The sequence below is a fragment of the Pipra filicauda genome, unplaced genomic scaffold (assembly GCF_003945595.2).
Source record: "Pipra filicauda isolate LSUMZ 115617 unplaced genomic scaffold, ASM394559v2 scaffold196_size3971931_pilon, whole genome shotgun sequence".
NCBI classification, from domain to species: domain Eukaryota; kingdom Metazoa; phylum Chordata; class Aves; order Passeriformes; family Pipridae; genus Pipra; species Pipra filicauda.
In genome coordinates, this window is record NW_024104305.1 from 2,203,421 (window position 1) to 2,226,844 (window position 23,424).

General features: G+C 36.1%; 1 protein-coding gene across 8 annotated transcripts in view; it reads left to right on the forward strand.

Annotated features, from left to right (window-relative positions):
* The window catches only part of MARCHF1 (membrane associated ring-CH-type finger 1), a 233,935-nt gene that overhangs the window by 163,767 nt on the left and 46,744 nt on the right, over positions 1-23,424 (forward strand). For all 8 annotated transcript variants that reach the window (XM_039380518.1, XM_039380519.1, XM_027745752.2 and 5 more), the window contains one exon: positions 22,457-22,507. In XM_039380518.1, the coding sequence (XP_039236452.1) occupies positions 22,457-22,507 (51 nt within the window). The remainder of the gene's footprint in view (positions 1-22,456; positions 22,508-23,424) is intronic.

Consider the following 23,424-nt stretch of genomic DNA (forward strand, 5'->3'; position numbering starts at 1 on the left):
ATAGGAGTTTTAAAATCGAAACTTGGGTAATTTTTGCGTTGGAAGCACTGCTTAGGCCTGTCGGTATTGGAGGTATTGGTGAGGTTTGGAACAAAAATTTTCATTTTGTTGGCATTAATAATTTGAAATTTTAAGAAATCATATTTCCAGTGAATGACAGACTGTTTGAAGGAAAAGAATTTCCTACTAAGCAGCAATTTTGGTGAAAAAGTTACTCTCTCTAGTGAAAGCTACAAAACCTTCTTTCCAAAATATATTATGTGTCTAGAGGGGACTTACTCCATCGAGTTCCGGTCCATGCTGTTATAATTTTCATGTTATTCTTTAATACTGTAAGTTAGATATGGTAATTTAAAATAGGCTTTACAGCATGCAAAATTAACACTTTCAGAAAAATAGTCAGTGTGCTGCTATGAATTCCTCAAGAGAACCTTCCTCAGGATTAAAATCTATATTTATTGAAACTGTAACTGTGAGAACCGATAAATATGAGAGTAAACCACATGGCAGATACAGGAATGAGACCACGTAAATCAGTAGTAAACCCTAGACAAAACTTCTAGAACACTATGCATTTGTCCACATTTCAGAAATTCTTACTCAAAAAGATTTAGATTAAATCTTGAGCCTTAACCCTAATCTTCAAGGCCTGGGGAAAAAGAAAAATAGTAGCAAAATTTGAAATAGCAGTTCAGAGCAAGGAGAGACAGAAGCAGGGGAAGACCGAATGCCATAGCAAACTGTTTTAGGAGTATTATAACTTTCTCATAATGCAATATTTTCTGTTATGATCTGAGTAACAATGCCAAGATGCTACTCATCTGGATGTAGGACAGAAAGATTTAGAGTTCCAGAAAAGGCATGTTGACTAATGGGCTATAATTCAGTTTCCAGAAGAACAAATGTGAGGTATTGTATGGAGAGCATGATTTAATTTCATGGTTGGGCTGAATTATGATTTTGTCAGTAGCAAAATGTGAAGGTCTTTCCTTGCCTTATGTGGAGTCACTCATCGCTTTCTTTCCCCAGAACAAAACCAAACTTGGGGGAAAGAGACTGATGAGGCAATTAATATTTGTCCATAGTTTTGATAGTTCTCTTTCTTTCCCCAAAGCCACTGAGTCTGTGTATCCTTCTTTAAATATTTCCTTTGAAGTATCTTTTCATCTTAAGGGCTTGTGGGGCTATGAATTAAGACTGTTAAGTCTCTAGAACTAATAAAGATCAGCTTGTTCTTTTATTTTTATTTTATCTTGTTCTCATTTCACATTTGTTCATTTAGCTCCTTCAGATTTTCTGTACAATACTCAGTGTAGTGTCTAATGAAGTTTTGTAGTACTAATCTACTCATCAGGGTTTCCAGAATAATTATTCTCATGAGTTAAAAAATGAAGCATGCATGGCATAACCCTTCTCCTCCTCCCTTCCACTCCCCTTTGCTGGCATCCTGTAAAATTATATTCCCACATCACTATTTGGCATCTGGTTTCATTTCTCAAAATGTATCTGGAAATCTTTACTAGGTTCATCAAAGGTGTTTATAAAAAAAATTGAAGTATTTAAATAAACTTTGCTGCAACTTTTGTTAGCAGAGTTAAGTGCATTAAGAAAGGAGGGAATTACTAATATGCTATACACTAGTTTTCTCTCTGTATACATATGACCTGTAAAGAATGAAAAAGACACCTTGATTATCTTGCCCACTAACAAGGAACTTACTAAGTGGATATAGTTTCTGATGATGTTTCTTCTTTACCTCATGCAGAAGTGATCTGTCTAACTTGAAGGTAGTTCAGAACTATAATGGAGTGATGAGTAAAGTTTTTCAAAGCATACTATGGTGAAAAAATCTTGCCTACAAGATTTTTTGTTTTCCAAAAACAACAAAAATAAATCTCCTTTCAGAAACTAAGGGTGAAACTAAGATTTCTCCCCCTCTTTATTTCTTTCTTTTGCAGCAGTAGGGTGGTGTTATGCCAGGAGAGGTACTAGTTTTGTGGTTTGAATCAGACAAAACAGGGAGTAGCATTCAAGTCTCACAGCTGGATAAACTGATCCCACCAACTAACCTCTCTTGTTAGGTGAGTGGGAACCCTTTCCATATGAAATTTTCCTCAAACTCTAATGGGTATTAAATAGTTTGTTTCAAGGAACATCTGATAAAAGAAAATTGAAAAAGAATCTCAACTATCTCTATTAGTAACTCAGTGTGTTTATGTTTTTATGATGGTATGTGTGTTTATATGAGGTTTTATTGACATAGCTTCTGCATTGTAATCACAGGAATGTTTGCAAAAATGGAGTTATTCTTTATATACCTCCAATTAAATAAATGTTGTAAAGTATCCTCAAAGATTTGGATGTTTCTTGCTGTTCCTTGAGTGGCTTGCAGAATAAAGCCTGCCTGCTGTATTGTGTCACAAGTATGCTGAGATGCTATCTTTTTTTTTTTTTTTTTGCTACAGGTGTAATACAGGTATAGTGACATATTGATTTTTTTTAAAATTAAAACAAGTTTTTTCATAAAAAATATTCTAAACAAAGTTTGAAGTATCACGTATCTGCATTCTTGAAAACCTAAATGACACTGTCTTTTATTTCCTAAGATGGATATAGACATTCTGTAAATTTCTCCTACCAGTTTAAGGAAGTAGTAGTGTGGATAGTCAGGTATCCATCTCAGTCAAAATGTCTAGAATATGTTTGCTTACAAGAGCCTTTGACTTATTTATAGTTTGTCATTTTCTTTATGACTTACTGTGCTTTTTTTTCTACTAATTGGCAATTGAAATAGATCTTTATATCAAGCACTAAGTAGTGGGACCATAGTGTCAGAAGTGAAGTATCTTGTGTAAGAATATGCTTGCTGATTTGAAAGGAAGAAAATAAACTTCTGAAAGCCATGCTTTCAAGAAATGGAAAGCTAATCCAAATGACAGAAAATTAGCTAGTCTGTTACTAAAGCTGCTCTCTAGCTCTATTTTTTCCACTAAGGACAAATTGGCCAAGTAACTTCAAAGTAAAAATATAATCACAGATAATCCTAGTTATTTGTAACCTCTTTATATGCTTTTTTGCATAGCTATGGTAAATCACTGAATTTAGTTTCCTTATAAGTGGTAAAATATTTTCAAAATGTTATTCAGCAGCATTAAGGACAGTGTTTAATTTCCTCTGAACTTACTCTGTGAGGAAAAAGTGTGGACAAAGCTACAGACAAAGGACTCACCAGAAGTTTCCCCACATACAGATGCATTAACAGTCAAAGATTCATATCACATACGATTTCGTCTTACCTTTGGATGGTCTGAATTCATGAAAGGTTTGTTGTACTGCAGGTTTTGACATTTACCTTAAAAAAATATATATCCTCACAATTTTCAGGGCTGTTGAATTTCCAGTTAGTGGAAACTAAAGTTACTTCCAGTAACTTTAAGTTAATTTGCTTCACATTTGTAAAGATATCTTCCAGGTCTGAATTAGTGAAATACTTTTATAAGTAATACTGGACAACAGTTCTATTGAATTGTGTGAAACATTCTCATTTATCCCCATCTTGGTAATTGAAATGACAAATTTCAGTCTTACAGCTCTCCAGTTGAGGTCTCTTAATGTAAGAAGGTCCAAATGAAGACAAACTAAAAGCCCATGTAGCCGGTATGCTATCTCAGACGATGGCTCATTGTGAATGCTATGAGAAGGGTAAGGTAAGAGCGTGAGCTGTTAGCATGATTTCCCAGACTGATTCCCCTAGCATCCAGGATATTGTAGTTCAGGGAATTCCTAGCCAAGAAGTAATTTTTTTTGTGTTCCCCTTCTGCTAGTATGTTCAGTCACTTTTTAATCCTCTTTAAGCTGTGAAAAAATTCTCATGTGCTTATTAAACATTATCCACTTATGGTATTTACTTTGTTCTAAATCTCTTGTCATCTAGTTTGATTTGGTGTTCTCTTGTTCTTGTATTGGTAGACTGGAAAATAATTTCCTATTTTCCATTTGTCTTATAATTTTGTGGCCCTCTATCATATTTCAGCTTATTGTCCTTCTAGTTTGGATGGTTATTTAGTTGTTTCTTGTGCAGAGGCCAGTCCATCTGGTGACTACACAGATTTTCCATCAGACTTTTCACTCCTGCAGGAAGGAAGAGGATTACTGTGAATGTTTGTGCTTTTGTCGTATTGTCGCTCACTGTCTTTTTTTTTTTCTTGGCTCATATCTTTTTACATACAATGACTCGGAGCGTATATTCACGTTTTCATCCTGTGGACACAGCTTCAACTTTTTGTAGGTTCTCTTCACAGCCGTACATTCAGTTTTTTCAACATTAAAGGTACTGAATGCAATGTGAAAATTTACCTGAGTTTCAAGCCTGGAACAATATATATTTGTGAAGGCAAGAAAAAAAAATCTTGTCTAACTGCTTCATAAGCCAAAATGCAGAATAATTTGGGCTTCAACAAGGTATAAATGAATCTCAGTTATTTTCATATGGATTAATAATGTTATTAATTTCTCTGAACTTTTGAATAGATATCATTTTTTTGTTATATCTATTTTATATCTATGTTTTATCTATATATTTTGTTATATTTGACTTGACAGTGCTAAACAGAATATGAAGTGCTGCAGAGACACAGACCTGAGTAGGTCATCCATTGCTCAACAGTATTCTATCAGCTAAAGACAGAATAAGCCTTCAGAAAAGAATTTTTACTTGTCTTGGTTAGCTTAATTGGTAAACTATTTCACAGGAAGCTTAGAGCCATAATAGAGGCAAAGGCAACAGATGGTCAGTAGTAATAAGTAAATAGTTTGTCATGGTGGCCAAGATGAATTCGCAAAGGTATGGCAAAGAAGAATCTTTGAGAGGAAAGTGCTTTTCTTTTTAATTTAGTCTACCCTAAGTATAAAATATCCTGTATATTGGAATTTCTATACAGTGGTTGCTACAGCAGAGCTGACAGTTTACAGTACGTTTTAAATGAAAACTTAATAAACTAGCTATTAACCAACTAATGTTAATTTGACAGATACTAGTCTCGTCATAATTCACTGAAATAAATAACTCCAAAAAACACTGCCTTTTAATGGTAGTTCTACTTTGTACCATTTTCATAATGAAAAACCTCATGAGCCATTTATTCTATATGTCATTCTTTACTTTTTATGCTTTTTAAAGTGCTTAAGAGTAAAAGAGGGGAAATTACCCTTAATTTACCAGTGTTTTTTTAGTTGCCAAATATACAAGCTTGTTGTCATGGAGATCAGTGCACAACTCAGATGCCTGATTCACTGCTGGTAAAGAGAGCACCTTAATGGATTATCAGGTAAATATTTGACTATATTAAATAGCTAAATAAACTGCAGGGATTAGAACACATTTATTTTAGGATGCAAAGGAAGTTAGTACTATTCCAACATCTACTCTCAGATTCCAGTAAGTACTTGTAAAAGACACAGCTTTTCAGTCTTTGCTCCTGTTCCAGGTCACATATTCTTAGCACCACAAAAGAACTTGTACCCATTATAACCCTTAGAGAAGTGCCCTGTAAAACTGAACTGAAAAACTAATGTAAATATGAACTCAAAACTGCATCCTCTTGGGCATTTAAAGAGCAAGAGTGCATTGGAGACGTGATTTGAAATGGTGTAAAAGTATCTTTTCTTTTTATGTTTAAAATGGAAGAATAAATTCTTCATAGTGACTGAGCAGTTCAGAGGCAGGATGGGGGTTTCTGCCTTGCATGTTTCACATCTTGCAGCTGATTCAGGGCTGCTGGTGCTAATTTTTTTCCATCACAGAACTGAGGGACTGACAGCAAGGCTATGTTAATGTTTTTTTACTGGAAGTATCCCCTAATATTTCTGCAATTATGAGCTTGCTCTCTCCTTACATTGTGGAGATTCTTACTGAGCAGCTCATGTACAGACTTGAGAAGGGAAGAAAATCCAGCAGTGCTACTTCTTCTTTCCAAATAATTGCAGAGGCAAGTTGCTTGCACCATGAGAACATATCACAGTCAGAGGGTGACTCCAGGGATATAGTGTTATCTGTTGTGCAAGAGAGAGCTAGGACATTTACATGACTTCGGTCCCACATGGATCTCCTTACACAAAGAGCTGTTATACTTTGCCTTGTACTTTGGATCACAGAGGCTTAACATTTTGTCTGTATAACACTTAATCTTCTGCTTTTATCTGAGCCTTCTGAGCATATTTTAATCCAATTTCCCTGAAAACATAACGTAGGGAAGGAAGTGATCTCATTTCGTGCTCACTGTGAGTAGTGAAGGCTGAGACAATTTGATGGCTGAGATGTTCATATTCAGAGGGACTATAGTTGTGACTGCCTTTTTGCATACACTGGGTAGGGGAAGGAACTTCCACTGTCCTGTCCAACTAGACTGTGTATGCATTAATTTTAAAAGAGAAATCATATCAGAGCTGTTGTTATTGGGGTTTATGTTTTCATCTTTTATTGGCAGTAAAGTTTCTCCATGTAATCACAGTATGAGGTTGTATTCCTCATCCTGCTAATTGGCACCATATTCAGAAGTTCTGTCAGTTTGTCCTTATCTTTCCTCCTTAGTTTGTCTCTGTGGATGAGTAAGCTGAGTTACATGCTGTAGTGCTTGGATGTATCACACTTCAGTGGTTTTAGCACATCTATTTTCTTTGAATACAAAAGGTTAATTTCATTTCAGTGTAGGTTAAATCTGGATACTGACCTTTACAACTGGAAAAACAGATAGAATCATAGTTTAATTAACCTTCCAACCAGGACACATATTTGAAACATACTCAAGAAACCATATGTTTTAAATACTACTGAGATCACTGGTATCCAGAAACATTATAATTGTCCAGAATTAGACAAAAGTTTATTACTGAAGTGGAGAAGCATAGAGCTGAGTTTGGAAAGAATTAAGGTAAACTGAAAACAGAATATTGAAATTACGTCTTCATACTTTGTCTTTATTGTGAAATAGGAACAGCAAAGAAGATACTGAAATAGTCCGATTCTCTACTGACATTTTCCCTAACCTATCAGCTTTTCCAGCTCACTATGATACTGTTCCGTTGCCCTTCCAAGTTAAAACACAAACAAGTTCTGTAGAATTAGACTTTTTGTGCTGTTTTGAGAGAAACTAAACTCTGAAAGCAAGTAAGGAGAAACAAATACAGATTTCATCCCTTGACATTGTCTTTTCTTGATCACTCAGCATTTGTAATCAGTTAAATGCTTAATAAAAACATCAGGCCTTTAAACTGAATCTTTAATCATTCTCCAAGACTCTTCTCTGTAATAATTTCTTCTCTAGTATCTCAGATTGTGAAAGCTCTGTTTTGCTTCTTTATAGTAATAATTGGCAAGAGTACTGTTTCTGTATGAGGGAAAAAATATTCATTTGGAGCTAAAGATGGTTTTTTAGACCTTAAAATGAATCCTTGAATACCATCTGTATTTTTATATTTGTATATGCCAATGTTTGCATGAGTTGGGAGGTCTAGTTTCCAAAAATCTGAAAGGTAACATGTTGCTGAGGATGTTCTATGAGCATCAGATTGCAAAGTGGGGACCACTACCTGAGATAAATGAGCCAGATCTTCAGTGGACAAATCTCCCGTTGACACTGTGTAAGTCACTAGTTAAATACCTGTTTCAGATACAAGTGGCAAAATATTGTTTATTTTCTTAAAATAGTATAACTGTGCTTGAAGTCCTTTCCAACAGAGCCTCCTGGAAATATGCAATTGTACTGAAGACTAAAAGTCTAGACCATTTATCACACTGAAATCTACTGAAAGGAGAGGAAGTATGGTATTTATTATTATATTTAGAAAATGACACTAGTGACTTGGGTGTAATGTTATTTCACATTGTGCTGTGACTAAGCAAGCAGGATTCCTTGGTGAGAAAGCACAGAAAAGAATAGAATGAAATCACACATGCTTCATTGTTGTCTTCAGTAATGGAAAAAATTAAACTGATATTGAAGACAGTAATTAAAATGTTTCATGAATAAGAGACTAGATAATTTCAGTGGTGTTTTTAGCAGCTAGAGCTTTGAAGACAAACACATGTAAATGTATAGAGTATTGTGTGCAAATACTCAAGTCAATTACAGTGTCAGGATGTTACTCCCAACACATTAGTCTAAATTCTATGCCGTAATTAACAGATATGAATAAAATAAATATATTCTATTTTATATTCTGGTAAGTAGTTATTTATAGCCACCCTGGGAAAGTTTGAATTACTGTCTGTCCTTATTATGCTAGGGACTTTTTATTAAGCATGAAAGTCTGACTGAGAGGAATTAATAACCATCTGCAATGTCTTTGCATTATGGTTAATCAGATATCTTGGCAGAGCTGCTTCTTATATTTTGGTCTTATTTTTCTGTTCATTCGTCACATCTAGAATCAGAAATTGCAGTCTCAACAGTAAAATCTTCTCTTGCTAGGATAATGATTTGTCTTCCCCAGGACAGTACTGTTGTTATCTGTTTTTCCCAACTTTCCTCCTCCTTAGCCCTTTGGTGTTCCTCTTTGCATCTGAGAGATTTCTGTTTATAACACAAAATCTTCTCAGAAGGAGTAATCAGTAAATGCTGTGCTGTACGTGTCCATCTCTCAACACATCTTTGAGACTGAATATGTAGGTCATGTCTGTCTGTAGAAACCTGTCATGAATATGTATGACTTGCTTGGCAAATCTGCTAAAAAATAGGTCTGTACCGCGTTCCTCACTTCTTTTTACCTGCTTTATTTTATGTTTAAAATAGGAGCAACACTTAACCTTTTAATTAAACATCAGGGTAGCTATTAGGAAGAAACCAAACTTTTGTGTAATAGTTTCCCTCCATCCCCTGACTGAATAAATGAATATATACCCATAGTTAGGCTTGTGAGTTCTAAGAATAAGCCTAACTTAATTGTGTTTTCTACAGCATGCTTTTATTAATGAATATAATGAATATTTCAGAAAGCAGAGGGGGAAAAAATTGCTGTCATAAAATATTCTAGAGGTAACTCAAGGATATAGCATTGCAACAGGATGTCCAGGGAAGTGGTCAAGTCACCACTCCAGGAGATATTTAAAAGATTTCAAAACATGGTGTTTGGGAACATGGTTTAGTGGTAGACCTGGTAGTGCCAGGGTTACGGTAGGACTCAGTGATCTAAGAGGTCTTTTCCAAACTAAACAATTCTATGATTCTATGGTTTATGAAGGATGAATCGACGTACATAGAAAGAAGATTTGAATTAACTTCAGTGTTAGTTCTAAAACAGAGAAGTGGTTGTAGAGACATATTTTAACTTGAAACTGTCTTTTCTCAAATTTTCTACACCTGAATATATATATATAAATATATGAAATAAATATATCACTCCAGGAACTTTAATATAGAACTTTGCTGGAAAGAATTTTATAGGAATTTTGTCATTCAGGCCCTAAAGTATATATTTTGCTTTGATATTTAAAGAGGGATGAGTTACAATGTTTACATTTATGTTGAAAATTACAAACTTCATAATAACTAAACTAGTTATATTAAATGATAAGCCAAAATCTGCTTAATTATTTGTTAATTAGTTGTCAATCTAGCATTAAGATGAATTTAGGGATTTCCAGAAGAGATAGGAAAGATACTAATGAATATATCTGTGCAATCTATGTGCATCTTGGATTCAATTGGCATGAAGTATCTTCATGTCCTTCCATTTTTTATTTTCAGCTTGTAAGGTTTCAGACATGCTAGGCCCATAGCACCAAGATTTACAGGGCCTCCTGGTACAGAATAAATTACTCAGTTGGTAACATTTATGATTTTTCAGCTGCATTCACCAGTAGAAATCCTGACCACCAAAATACAACATAAATTCTCTTACTCCTACTCTTGTCTAGTGTCAGTATTCTCTCTGAACTCTGTTGTTCTGCATGCATTTCTGTTCTGTTCATGGAGATCTTTGAGATACAGGTTTGCTTCATGTCAGAAGCCATATAGAATTTGTGGTTAAGAACTTAATTATCTATAGCTTTCCTCCTATTCTTGTTGCAGTTGGAGTTCAGTGGATTCAGGGTGAATAATGAATCGAATTTGCCAGTGAAAGGTGGAACCTGTATTTTAAAAAGATTTGAATGCTTGGACATCCTTTAGAGGACTGGGGAAAGTGCTATTTCCTTTAATTTTTCCCTTTACTCAGAGGAGTTTAAGGGGCACTAAAGACATAAAACTTGTAATCAGATAAAAGATATAAAAAATTGTGATATTTGAACATACAACACGTAATCAAGTAATGTTTTATAGCTCTATTGTAATTGAGGCACTTTGTGTATTTAATCTTTTGTCCTCTGATAAATACGTGGCTGTTAGAAAACTGCTTGACCATCATGAGTCTTTCATCTCTGGCACTAATTGACTGGAATCCAGCAGGTCACAATAACAGGCAGACAGCAAAGTGACCCCTGAATTCCACCTTCTGAAACAAGTTAGTCGGTCCTTTCAATTAAATAAAATCTGCATATAGTCATGTTTAACAAAGATAAAACTGAATGCATGCCGTACTATGAATTAAAAATAAAATTACATGGACCACAGGCCGTGTCTACTTTCTTGCAAAAAAATCGCTATCCCTTACTCCTTACAACTATTTGCTGAAATATGTGTACTGACCACCAAGAGTGTTCTTACAAGAGATGTTCATTGCAGACACCAGATGTTTGGGGTAGCATCCTGAAGGACGAGAAAAGGATGTCACGGAAGAGAGAAAAATCAAGAGTATTCAGACTGATAATTGAATAAACATTGATTGAAGTTCAACATGGTGATGAAAAGACTTCTCTTCAGATTTGCTGAGTCTTACAGAAAAGTAAAGTTTCGTCTTGTATTGGGAGCTTTGGAAAATAGATAGAGTGCCTAGTGTATGCAAGAAACCAGAGGAGTGGTTGACTGGCTCAAAACAACAAGGTGGGAAGTAGTGGGGGAACAGGGTAAGCGCTGTGGGACAGTGGGTGGGACAGCACGCTGCTCCACCCACCCACCCCCTGAGCCTTCTCACCCTGCACTAGGTAGCACATGAGCATTTGAAAAGTCAGCCCCAGCCCACACTGTAGTGGGGGTGACTGAGCACGTGGGCCTGCAGGGAACATTGCTCTGTGTAAAATGCAGGCACGAGACTTTGTTGTTGAAATTAGTGTGAGCTTACCTGGGGGAGGGCCCAAGCAGACCTGAACTGGTAAAAGCTGTTCCACATGGTGTGCTCCACTACCCTAGATTTAAAAGCTGCTGAGACCACACTAGATCCTAGGGTGGTGACTATCTACCTTTCTCTGTCTCATTTTTCTTTCTTTTTCTCTTTCTTCTCCTGTCGTCTTCTTCATATTGTAAGCAGGACCAAAAAATTCCAGTTGATGCCTTATTAAGTGCCCTGTTGTATGTGCATAAATTAGACTGCCAAGTTAAACTTTGGCAAATGCCTTATTCTATCAGAATGTTCTAAAATTTGCAAGTAAAAGTTGTATTTTAACCTCCTAAGAATTTTGTTGTTTTTCCCATGCACTGCCCAGAGTAAATCCATTTACCCTCCCTAAACCCGCCGAGCAGACTGTGGCATTGCAGTGTACTAAAGTGCTGTCATGTTGTACCGGATAGAATGGAAAACCAGGATAGAATGTACAGGATAGAATGGAAAACCAGATCTTTATTGATTAAGGATGGAAATACTTAAATACATTATCTGTAAATGATAGCAGTGTCTAAATGATAGACCCATTTGACTTAGGATTGCTGCAGGGAAATTATTGTGTTCCATTTCTGTTCATCACAGAAAAAAGACAAAATGATAATTTGACGTTATAGTGCGAAAAATCTTATTTCACTTTTTGTTCTTTGTGTCAAACCCATTTAAGAAGGGTAACACAGTATGAACAGAAGTGATAATTATCATTTGAAACCAAGAGATGTACAGTGGCATATATATATCACACTTGTGCAGAAGTAATGAAACAAAGGTAAACTGCTGGTCATAATTAGCAAAGCAGATTGGCAGATTAAAACCTGCAGACTGCTGCATTTGTATTTTATAGAAAAAAGAATATGGAAATTAGTGTTTGTCTTCATTTTCTATAGCAGATTAATGCCGAGAAAAAAAGCATAAAACATTTTCAGTTTTTCAAGGTAAGGTATCTATCAACCACACCCAAACACAAAATCCCCATACCATGACTTCGGTATTAAATGAATGTAAATCAAATGTTAGTGCAATCATGCAGGTTGTTTATAATTGCCAGGTAATTTAGGCATTAGCAACCAAACAGCAGAAGGAAGAAGGTTTTGACATGTGGAAATCTATCACAAATTATATGGCTTACCTGTTTTAACTAAAGTGCTCTGATTAATATAGCAAGATGGTGCAAATTAAACATTGATAAAATAATAATTAAAAGCTCTGTGTTTTTGCTGAAGAGAAGTAACTTGGCAAATAGCAGTGGAAAACAAAAACATTAGTAAGATGTTTGTAGGTGAAGACATATTTCTAAATGTAACAATTAAATCTACAGACACTATGTGTCAGAGAAATTAGAGCCTTGTACTGAGTGTCAATAACCACAGTTCTCTGGTGAAAAACTTAACTGTGATGGATTCATGCAATTACTCTCCCTCTCTGTAGGATCACTTTTGTCTCTAAAGACCAAGCTTTTTAAAATGCCTGTATGCATAGAGAAAATGTTACTCTTTATAGGGTTTCATATTCTGACAAAACAGGGAAAACATTTTTCCATGTTTATTTTTTCATTCCATCTCTTTTCCTTTGTATTTGCCTTATTCTTTTTAAAATTTATTTATTTTCATAACATTTTCTTCAGTTTTAATTAATATTATCCCTCTGCATTTTCCCATTCAGTTTCATTTGTGGATCGTACTTCATTCATCTTCATAATAGCAGGGTATGTCACTATAGACTAGCAGTTTATTGATTTTTAAATTATAGTCTTCTTATCTTTTTTCCTGTGACTTTTTAATAAGAAGGTAATGGCAAGTTTCACTTGTCCATTATCTGTGTTTGCAGCTTTTAATTTTTGACTATATGGTCAGCTTTGACAGGCATCACTTGTCTCTTGTTAGAAAAGTGCTACTAGAAACTATCATTTTAGCAGCCTTTTTTCTCTCTTTTTTTTTTTTTTTTTTTTCCCCCCTAAGGTATAATCTGAAGAGCATAGGCAGATAATTTTAGTAGATTTTTCATGCAGTGTTATGCTTGATGCTTGCTGTTCACCAAACAGTTCTTGAGTTGACAAGAACGGATACTATTTTAGATGTGAATTTTTGCATACTAAGTATTTTAGAATATACCTATTCATAGAGAACAACCATGGATAAAATGCCTGTGATTTTTCTTAAGGTTAAAGTACTGTCAGCTGATGGATTCAGTGAGTAAAACTAGCTGTGAAATATGAAAATTTGGCATCATTTAAACAACGGAGACAATAATTCGAAATTATGGGGTTTTTAGAGTATGTTAACCCAGAAACTGATTAGGATATTGATGTCCCTAGTTCTGATAGGTACTGTCATTTGGAAGCGAGCTGCGTGGTGTAACACTGATTTGTTTTTGAAAAGAAGAGTGCCATGAACCTCTCTGCCAGTAGGTTTAGCCTGTCTATTGCCCTAGATCAAGGAAACAGAAAGATCTACTGGTACCAGGCTGTTGCTACACAACAGTGAACTGCTTATTGCCCAAGTCTGTCCTTAGCAACATAGATGGTTTGTTTCTTCTTGCTTATGCTTATATATTGGTCTTCTGAAATCCTGCCCTTTTTCAGTTTAGTTCTTTTAATCTATTGTGGTTTAAGGCCAGCTGGCAACTAAGCCCCACACAGTCACTCACTCACTTCACCTGTGTTGGGATGGAGTAGAGAATTGTAAAAGTGAGAGGCCTTTCAGTTTGCAATAAAGACAATTTAATAGGTAAAGCAAAAGCCACACACACAAGCAAAGCAAAACAACTTTCTCTACTTTCACTACTTTCCATGGGCAGGCAGGTGTTCAGCCATTGCCAGGAAAGCGGAGCTATATCTCATTTTTAACAGTTACTTGGGAAGACAAATGCCATACTTCCAAATGTTCCCCCTTTCTTCTTCCCCTGGCTTAATATGCTGAGCATGATGCCATATGGTCTGGGATATCCCTTTGGTCAGGGGGGTCAGCTGTCCTGGCTGTGTCCCCTCCCAACTCCTTGTGCGCCCCCAGCCTCCTTGCTGGTGGGCTGAGGTGAGAGGCAGAAAAGACCTTGACTCTGTGTAGGCATTACTCAGCAACAACCAAAACAGGCCTGAACTATCAACACTGTTTCTAGTACAGTGGAAAACACAGTCCTATACTATCAACTCTGAAGAAAATTAACTCTATCCCAGCCAAAACCAGCACAAACCTCATTCTTATTCGTAATAAGCATTACTGGAAATAATTTTCCAATAAAAGCCTCTGACCAGCTTCTTACCTCATGATCAGTCAAGGGCAACTATGTGAGACATTTTTTTTTACTGATTTGTGTGGAACCAATTTCCAGCTTTATGGTTATTTAATTTGTAATTTTGGCAAGGATTTCTAGGAACTTTTCATTTTTGCTACTTATGGCACAAAAAATTAAAATCTGGCTCTTTACGTGATCTGAGAAAGGAATTTCACTTATGTCAGGTGAGTGTTTAGTGTGTACTGTTTTCTGACTGTATTCTGTGCATGTTTGTGCTTTGTGTCAAGGTTGATTCAATGCTGGGTTTGTTTGGGTTTTTTTTTAATGTAATGGTGTATTTATTGCCATTTTAAATCAGTTTTGACCTTGGACATATGTGCAATGTAGGGAAAGTAACTGAATGTTGTAACATGGAAGATATGCATGTAATTGCAGGTAGAAGCATCACTATGAAAGCCTGAACAGCAAGCATGCTATTGATGCATCTTGGCCTGTGATGCAAATTGCTTCGAGCCTTGTTAAATTGTAATTAGCATTTTCAACTCAAAAGGATGGTGGATCAGATTCTGATACATATATCATGCTTAATTAGCAGCTTACACTGAAAATAACTTCCTACACTGAGACTGATATGGAGATAGGAATCTAGCAGACTAGAGATACCAGCACAAGATGCAGCTATAAGTAACACAGCATGTCTCTGCCACGCAGTTTGATGGCATTGTAGATTTTTGTTTAGAGAAATAAATGATGAAAAAGAAAATAACTTCCTAAAATGTTTAACTCCCTATTGCAGTGGAAGTACTAATGTAAAATTTTTATGGTTTTCTGTGCTGCAAATCTGGCCACAAGGATTTCTTAGGTGCATAATAAGTAACAGGGCCTATGACAAGTAAAGCATCTGTACATTACGTAGCCTATGAATATGTAGGTTCCTTGATCAATGCTACATACTCTTCTGCCCACATATAAATGTGGCAAACATGCAACTTCTAGGGTAATTAAACTAGCTTTTTTTATGTCACACTGGATTATGTAGTCTCTTTCCACAGATGACAGTCAGAAAGGCATTTCGAAATGCTTCAACACCCTCAGAAGCTTTGTTTGTGTTAATCAGCTGGTTTTCCACAGTTGTGCGTTACAACAGAGACCTTCAGTCTGTTTAGATTTACCTTCTCTTTTTGTCTTTTCCCTGGTGACCTTGTAGGTGATTTGACATGAATGTTGAACAAAAAAAGTGAAGTTAAAATTTCTTAGAATGGCAAGTTATTTGTTAACAAAGAAGGGAGATAAATTTTGTTACATTTTCAAATACACACTTACCTACCAATAATTTTATATTTGGTTATTTAGTGGGATGATTAATTTATAAGAGGAATTATATGGCTGACTGTTGGATATCTGAAAGTATGAAAAGAATTAGATAGCAGAGAAAATAATTACATGAAAAATAAAAGATAACTGTCAGTTGATGATAGGCTGTTTTCTCAGTATTGTTTTAGAGCTAAATTCTGCTTTGACTTCCTTTCAGAACTGAAATTCCCCACATCAGAGCTGTTTAGGAATTGCCAGTTACTCTGAAACTTGTTAGTATGTTATCACCAGCACTCCCCTCCCCCCACCCCGTTCCCATAGAGAACAGACTGTACAGGTCTGAACTACCAAGAGGTAGGTCGTATGCTCTGTCAGTAGTGACATTGTATCTTCCTGGTATAAATAGTGATAAATAAATACTAATATGCTTGTATTTATTTTAATAATTTAGACCCCAACACAAGAAACTGAAATAGTTTTTGAATAATGCAGCAATAGGTGCACCATGGAAGACTGTTATCCTGGCTCTGGCTATTTGCAGTAGCAGATGACTAATAAAGAGTAAATATAAATAGATAGCTAGCTATATAATTTTAGATGTTTTATTTATATATGTGCAATACAGTATATATAGATAATAGAAATGGTAAATATTATATGTATTTTCTTGATTAATTTTATTAATAATTGTTCTTATTTATATTTTATTATTTTAATTAAGAGTTGCATCTGTTTCACAGTCTGATAGAATCATAGAATCATAGAATCGATTGGGTTGGAAAAGACCTCCGAGATCATCGAGTCCAACCCTTGGTCCAAATCCAGTCCATTTACTAGATCATGGCACTCAGTGCCACGTCCAATCTGCGTTTAAAAATCTCCAGGGATGGTGAATCCACCACCTCTCTGGGCAGCCCATTCCAATGCCTGATTACTCTCTCTGTAAAGAATTTTCTCCTGATATCCAACTTAAATTTCCCCTGGCGGAGCTTAAGCCCGTGCCCCCTTGTCCTATTGCTGAGTGCCTGAGAGAAGAGACCAACCCCCACCTGGCTAGAACTTCCCTTCAGGTAGTTATAGACGGCGATGAGGTCACCTCTGAGCCTCCTCTTCTCCAGGCTAAACAACCCCAGCTCCCTCAGCCTCTCCCCATAGGACTTATGCTCCAGTCCCTTCACCAGCCTTGTTGCTCTTCTCTGGACCCGCTCCAGCACCTCAATATCCTTTTTGAACTGAGGGGCCCAGAACTGAACACAATACTCAAGGTGTGGCCTCACCAACACAGAGTACAGGGGAAGGATCACTTCCCTGCTCCTGCTGGCCACGCTATTTTTGATACAGGACAAGATCCCATTGGCCTTCTTGGCCACCTGGGCACACTGTTGGCTCATGTTGAGCTTCCTGTCAATTAGTACCCCCAGGTCCCTTTCTGCCTGGCTGCTTTCCAGCCACTCTGTGCCCAGCCTGTAGCGCTGCAGGGGGTTGTTGTGGCCAAGATATTTCCAGTGAGCTTTTTTTCTGTGAGTTGTCACTTTGAATCTGTTTGTTAGTATTGAAAACATTCTGGGTTCCACAGTAAAATTATGCATGATGCCCAGTAATTACAGTGTGTTTATGTTTTAATTAATTACGGGCATTGGAGTTTTTTTTTATCAGTTAAAGCAAATGTTGCCTGGTTTGTGATTTTGTCTTTGTGCTGGTTTAAAGGTAAACCAGCAGGGGAAATGAACTTAACTCAAAAGAGAGATTATAAGTCAGAATAACAATTTAATAAAATAATACAATAAGTATAATTATACAGATAAACAATTGGTTTTAACCCACAAAACCCAAATATATAACCCAGCACCTTGGGGCATGAACAGAGTGGTGTTCTTTGGGCCCTCTGAGTCCAAAGGAAAAGGAGAGAGGAAAACCTGTTGGTGAGAGTGCTGTTGCAGTCCGGTCGAGAGTGATGGTTGCAGTCTGGTTGAGAGCGGTGATCTGCAGTTTTCCTCTGGATCCCACGTGTGGTAGAAAAGGTCCCACGAGTGGTAGAAAAGGTCCCAAGACTCCAAGATTATATATCCTCCAGTTCAGGCAGGAATGCTCAGTACCTCCCTCAGGGCGGGGGGTTCCTTAATGGGTGTGAGGACAAGAGCAACTCCTATCTCTCAGGCCTCTTAGCACCTAGTTTATAGTCTGAGGAGTCAGACTCTATGTGCAGATAGTGTAAATGGTTCATTGATAACAGTTTCTGGGAAGTGGCATGGAAGGCTATAGAATACACAGTTTTGGGTTACGCCCATCCAGTGATGAACTGGTCTCAGCTGTCCTAACTAGGACAGTCTTTCTGTTTTCATGTTGAGGTATTGAAATAAGTATATCAAGTCCATACATCAGTTTTAATAATCTGAATTCCTGCTCTTTCAGTGACTGATGTTCCTATTTGAGATTACCTACATATCTGATAGCTCAGGCCATAAAATGAAAGCAGTTTCTGCTCCTGTTCTTAATTCCAGAAGTGAAAAGGTGCTGAGAGAAGCACCTCCTGCGCAGAAGGCACTTTAGACAGGCAAAACCATTTGTGTTTGGCTTGTGTTGTGCTTACATTTAGGAGACATTTATTTTTGTGATGTGTTATGACATGACTCGTAGATGAAAATCTGTCATTACAATCATATATAGAACTACAAGGCTGAGGACTGTGTGCAGATGTGTGAAGCAGCACGTGGCACCACTGGGATGCAAAGATTAGAGCCCACAGAAAAGAAAACAAAGACAAAATATTCTTTACAAAGGGTTTTTTTGGGGTGGTTTGGATGTATTTGTATGACAAAAGCTGTTGCTTAAGATTCTGCTGTGAACCGAGATATTCTGATTAATTCTTGATGCTGTTTTGCTCACTTCAGAGAGATGAAGTGCAATCCATTAGCAAGCTGCATGGGTCAGCCCGAGTGATGCTCAAAGCCAGAGCAAAACAAGGGGCAGCTAGGGAAAGAAACCAGACAAATGGATTAGTTTAAAATGCACTGTGCTACCCAGCAATACTTAAAATCATTAACCGTGCGTATGAATATTTATATGAGTCAGAAAGCAACCAGCTAATCTACTGCTTTCCCCTTTAGAATGGGAGCCTGAACTGTTCACAGCAGTCTTTTAGAAATTTATTATTATTAACCTGTTCCTCTACCCAGACAGAGTTTTATTCTCTTGCTTTAAAAAAAACACAAAAACAACTGTTTGTTAGCAATGCAAGGCACATTTCCCAACTGGAAAAAAAGAGCTGTATCTAAGCTTTAGAAAGTTTAATGGGCTTAAATTTAAGATGGTCACTGAAAATAATATCAGTTTAAGAACCCAGTCTTGGGCTGAAGTTTTAGGAGGTAGTTTACTGTCAAAAAAAAGAGAGATTTTGCAATTGCTTTTAATTATTTTAATTACTTATTGCATACAGAATTCTTTTCTTGGTATGATGGGGGAGGACAGTGCTTATAACATTCCTCCAAAAGCACTTTCATGAACATGTCATAATCTGAAATTTTGGGGCATTATTTCCCCTTTGTCTTCCTTCCAGAATTTATATTGAAGGCTGAATTACATTTTCAATTATATCCTTGTAAATGAGCTTGGAAAAACTGAATTCTTAGAAAATTTACAAACACAGACTGATTTTTCTTGATATTCCAGTAGAATAGCTACAGGAATAAGTTCTTCACCCAGAAGAACTAGGTTCTTGGGTACTAGGACAGGCTCCCCAGGGAAGTGGTCACAGCACCAGGCCTGACAGAGTTCAAGAAGCATTTGGACAATGCTCTCAGGCACATGGTGTGATTCTTCGGGAGTCCGACACAGGACCAAGAGTTGGACTCAATGATCCTGATTGGACCCTTCCAACTCTGCAAATTCTTTGATTCTGTGAATCTATGATAACTTTTAAAATGTAAATTAGTATTGAATGTGTGCGAAAGAATCCTATTGTTAATGTTTAGCAAACTTGTAGGAAAAGCATTCTTCAATAAAGATAGTTTCTCTTCACTTACAGATATAACAAAAATCAATTAATCCTAACAATGTGAGTACTTTGTAAAGATAAATCATTAAATAGAAGCACAGATATTCTTTAAGGACACATTTCAAAAGTGGTTCTGCTGTAACTTCTGTATTTTGTTCTTTCTTTGTGTGAATAGTCATGCAAGTTCAGTGGGAACTTCAATAAAGAATTCTGTCTTTGATGTACGGTTCTTTAGTGCAACATTTTGTGTTCTGTTCCTGTGCTTGTCAGAATAAATCTCCATGAAATACCTGAACCTAGTAATGACAATTAAATTTATTTATTTGGTTTTCTAAAAGCTGTAGGGCCAGCACTCTTTCTATTTAGACTGTTTAATATATGAACTAGTACTTTGCAGAGTGTGGATGCTGGGAGTTTTCAGTTAGAGAGTCAGAAGCTTGTAACTCAAATGAAGGAGATAATACGCCAGAGAGAAGAATGAATTATGTAAAAAGCCTCAAGAGCTCTAGTCAAGAAACAGATTTTGAAAATTAATCTTGAATGACGGAATGGTAAAGGAAGTTGGAGTTCCGGAGTTCACTACACTGTCAGAAAATACAATGTATTTTTTTAGTCCAAGTGACGGAGGTAAAGGCTGGAGGCTTTTAGCAGGGAGCTTCTCAACTGTGATCCCTGTCCATAATTTTGAACCACAAAACAGGAATTAATTTCATGGGTCCATAACTTCTATTATTTTGAGGTCAAAACAGAGTTCCTCTGAACATTGTATCCAGAATATCCAGACTGTATTTCCTATGGTTATAAATGCAGACATTCAAAACTGTGTATAACGTTGTTGAGAAAGGATAAGCAATTACCAGAGCTATAGTGGATAATATGTCATAGAAGTAATATTTGAATCATAGGATACTGCAAGTCAGAAAGGATCATCTACTCCACCTCCCTGTTCAGAATGGGGGCAAACTAAAGGGCAAAATGTAATAAATGAATGCATAACTTGAAGAAGTCATTTTTTTAAAATTTCTCTTAAAAAAAAGATGAGACTGACAAACAAACCTGAAGGTGGTTGAGTCCTGAGAATTAGCTGCTATGATAGAATAAAATGGAGAGGACTGTGTGGTCAGAGAGTTCAGTGATGCTAGATTTTGAGGGCAAGAGTCTACTTAATGCTAGTGAAGACAAAGTAGAAAGAGTTCAGTGTATTAATATTTGCAGTGCAAAAAAAATTATGGCACTGAGGGATGCAATAAAAACATAAGCTATCTACAGTCTGAAGCAAGAGAGATATGTAGGTATATGGAACAACAAGTAGTTTTAAAATTATTTTTTCATATAGGTGTACTTCCTGGAGTTGAGATCAAAGCAGCTTTTTTAATACAAAAATGACAAATAAAAGTGCTTTCTTCTAAATGTTTGCTGACAAATTGCCTAAGGGTTTTTTTTGGTCATTTTTGCGATCTCAGAGCTGTTCTATACTACAAATTATTTGGAAAATGCTAATTCCTAGACTAGACATGAGCCTTTTGTAGCTGGAAGCTCCTGTATTTTTCTTACCTCTTTACCTCAGGTTGAGGGGAGATGGGTCATAGTCAAGTTGAAAGCCTTTTGTGGACACGTATGCATGAAATTATTAATGTATGTGTTTGCCTGCCACAGTGATGCATGAATTGCAAATTAAGCTACAGAGGTGAAAGCTTTACTTTGGGTTTTGATTCCCCTGTTCCCCCAAGTAGGTTATCTAACAAACCTACACACATGATATCTAGTTCATCTCCTTCTAGGTAAAAATCAGTCTTGTTGACATGAATATTTCACCTGACTGTTTGAACCTACATTCTCAAGTGCTGAGAAAAATACTTTCATGACCTCCTTAAGATACATGCATTTACCAAGGGGATGGGCTCTGTTTCTGAAATATTTTACCTTTTTAGTGTAAATTAAACTGAATCTGTTGCAAGAAAAGTGTAAATACTGAACAAATTTTTAAACCACTGCTTCACTCCTTCCTTTGGGTTACTAGAAAAATAAAAGAAAAAAACAGAAAACAGCATGTGCTGTAGAAATGTAGCTCTTCAACATACACTTTATTAATGGATTTCAGCCTGTGGTGTTGGATTGTCTGTATATGTTGTTTGCAAGGCTGAGAGTGGATGGAGGAGTAGGTGTTAAATTGAACTACATCTCTGCCTGATTACAATTTATTGTTCTCAGAACATATCTGGCTAGGAAGTAATCTAGTACAGTTAATTTTGTTGAGAGGATGAATTCAACTTTTTAAGCAGGAATGTGTCCAGTGTGACTAGGAGGTTTTTATTAGTTGTCCTGAAACGTTCCTTTTCATACCTAAGTACTAGTTTTTGTGAGAAGCTCTGATGATACATTGATCTTTCATTCAAAAAAATTTTTTTTTAAAAAAACTGCAAAAACAAACCAACAGTAGTTATGTGCTAGCATTAATTTCTTACAGAAATTTCTTTCAACTTTTACTCATGTAATTTGAAAGAATATTGTAGTGGTTTATTTGTTGAGCTGTCTTTCATTGTACAGTCAGTAGCCAAACGGAAGAAAAATAGAGGAAGAGAAACTCTCTGCAGTCACAATCACAAAAACAATTATGTAGAATCCAAATGACATGACTTTTTTTCATCTTTTAATTTTGTTTTCCAGAATGATAAATCCCCAGGCCGTTCCACAAGTCGATCAAGTAATATTTCAAAGGTATGTGTAATCTATTTCCTTTGCAGAGAATTTAAAGAAAACTAAGTTATCAAATACACAGTACTTTAATCCACTTAACCATATATTCATTATATAATATTTTCATTATAAAAATCAGATTTTAAATTTTTGCTGCTGAACATTATGCTTACCAAGTAAACTTCATCATGAAGTATAAATGTACAATTAGTTTTTACTGTAATATGTGTAATAATAATAAGCAAATAACAAATGCAGTTTTTTCACCGGCTTTCCACAAGAGTTTACTGTTACATTAACACTTTGGCTTATGATGGAATTACTGCTTGATTTTTCTCCCCCTGCCCTATCCAAATCATAACAGCTGTAATGTGTAAAGCTATGTATCTGTCATCAGTTTGGACTGAATTCTGAATTGCTTTTACAGGGATTTGTGGTTCACTGAAGCCAGGATTTTACATCTAGATGCTTTTTGGTTTCTAGGCAATGAAGAAGGAAAATTTTGGGAAAGGCAAAATGTGATTTATATTGGAGTTCTTTGGTTTTAACCCACTTTTTTCTGTATTTTTGGTTCAGATGTGGCTGAAAGCTATGCCAAAAAGCCAGGATATACAGGAGGTAAAAGATAAAAACTCAATAACTGTTTACATCCAAGCCTAAATATCTACCATGTATTACATTTGTATCTAAAGATTTAATATTTTTCATTCAGTGCAAACACAGTATCTTTAAAACTCTTCCCTACAATATTTTTATCTGTGGGGTACACACTGTAAAACTCTTTTGTTCTTGGAGCCATAAAACCAAAAAAACCAAACTGTGATTTTAATTAAAAATACTAGTTCTATGTTAGGTTCTGCTCTTTTACATTAAGAAGAGAATAAAAAAAAGTCAGGGGAAAAGGTGTAGAATGTGGTATATTCTACAGCCTGTTAGAG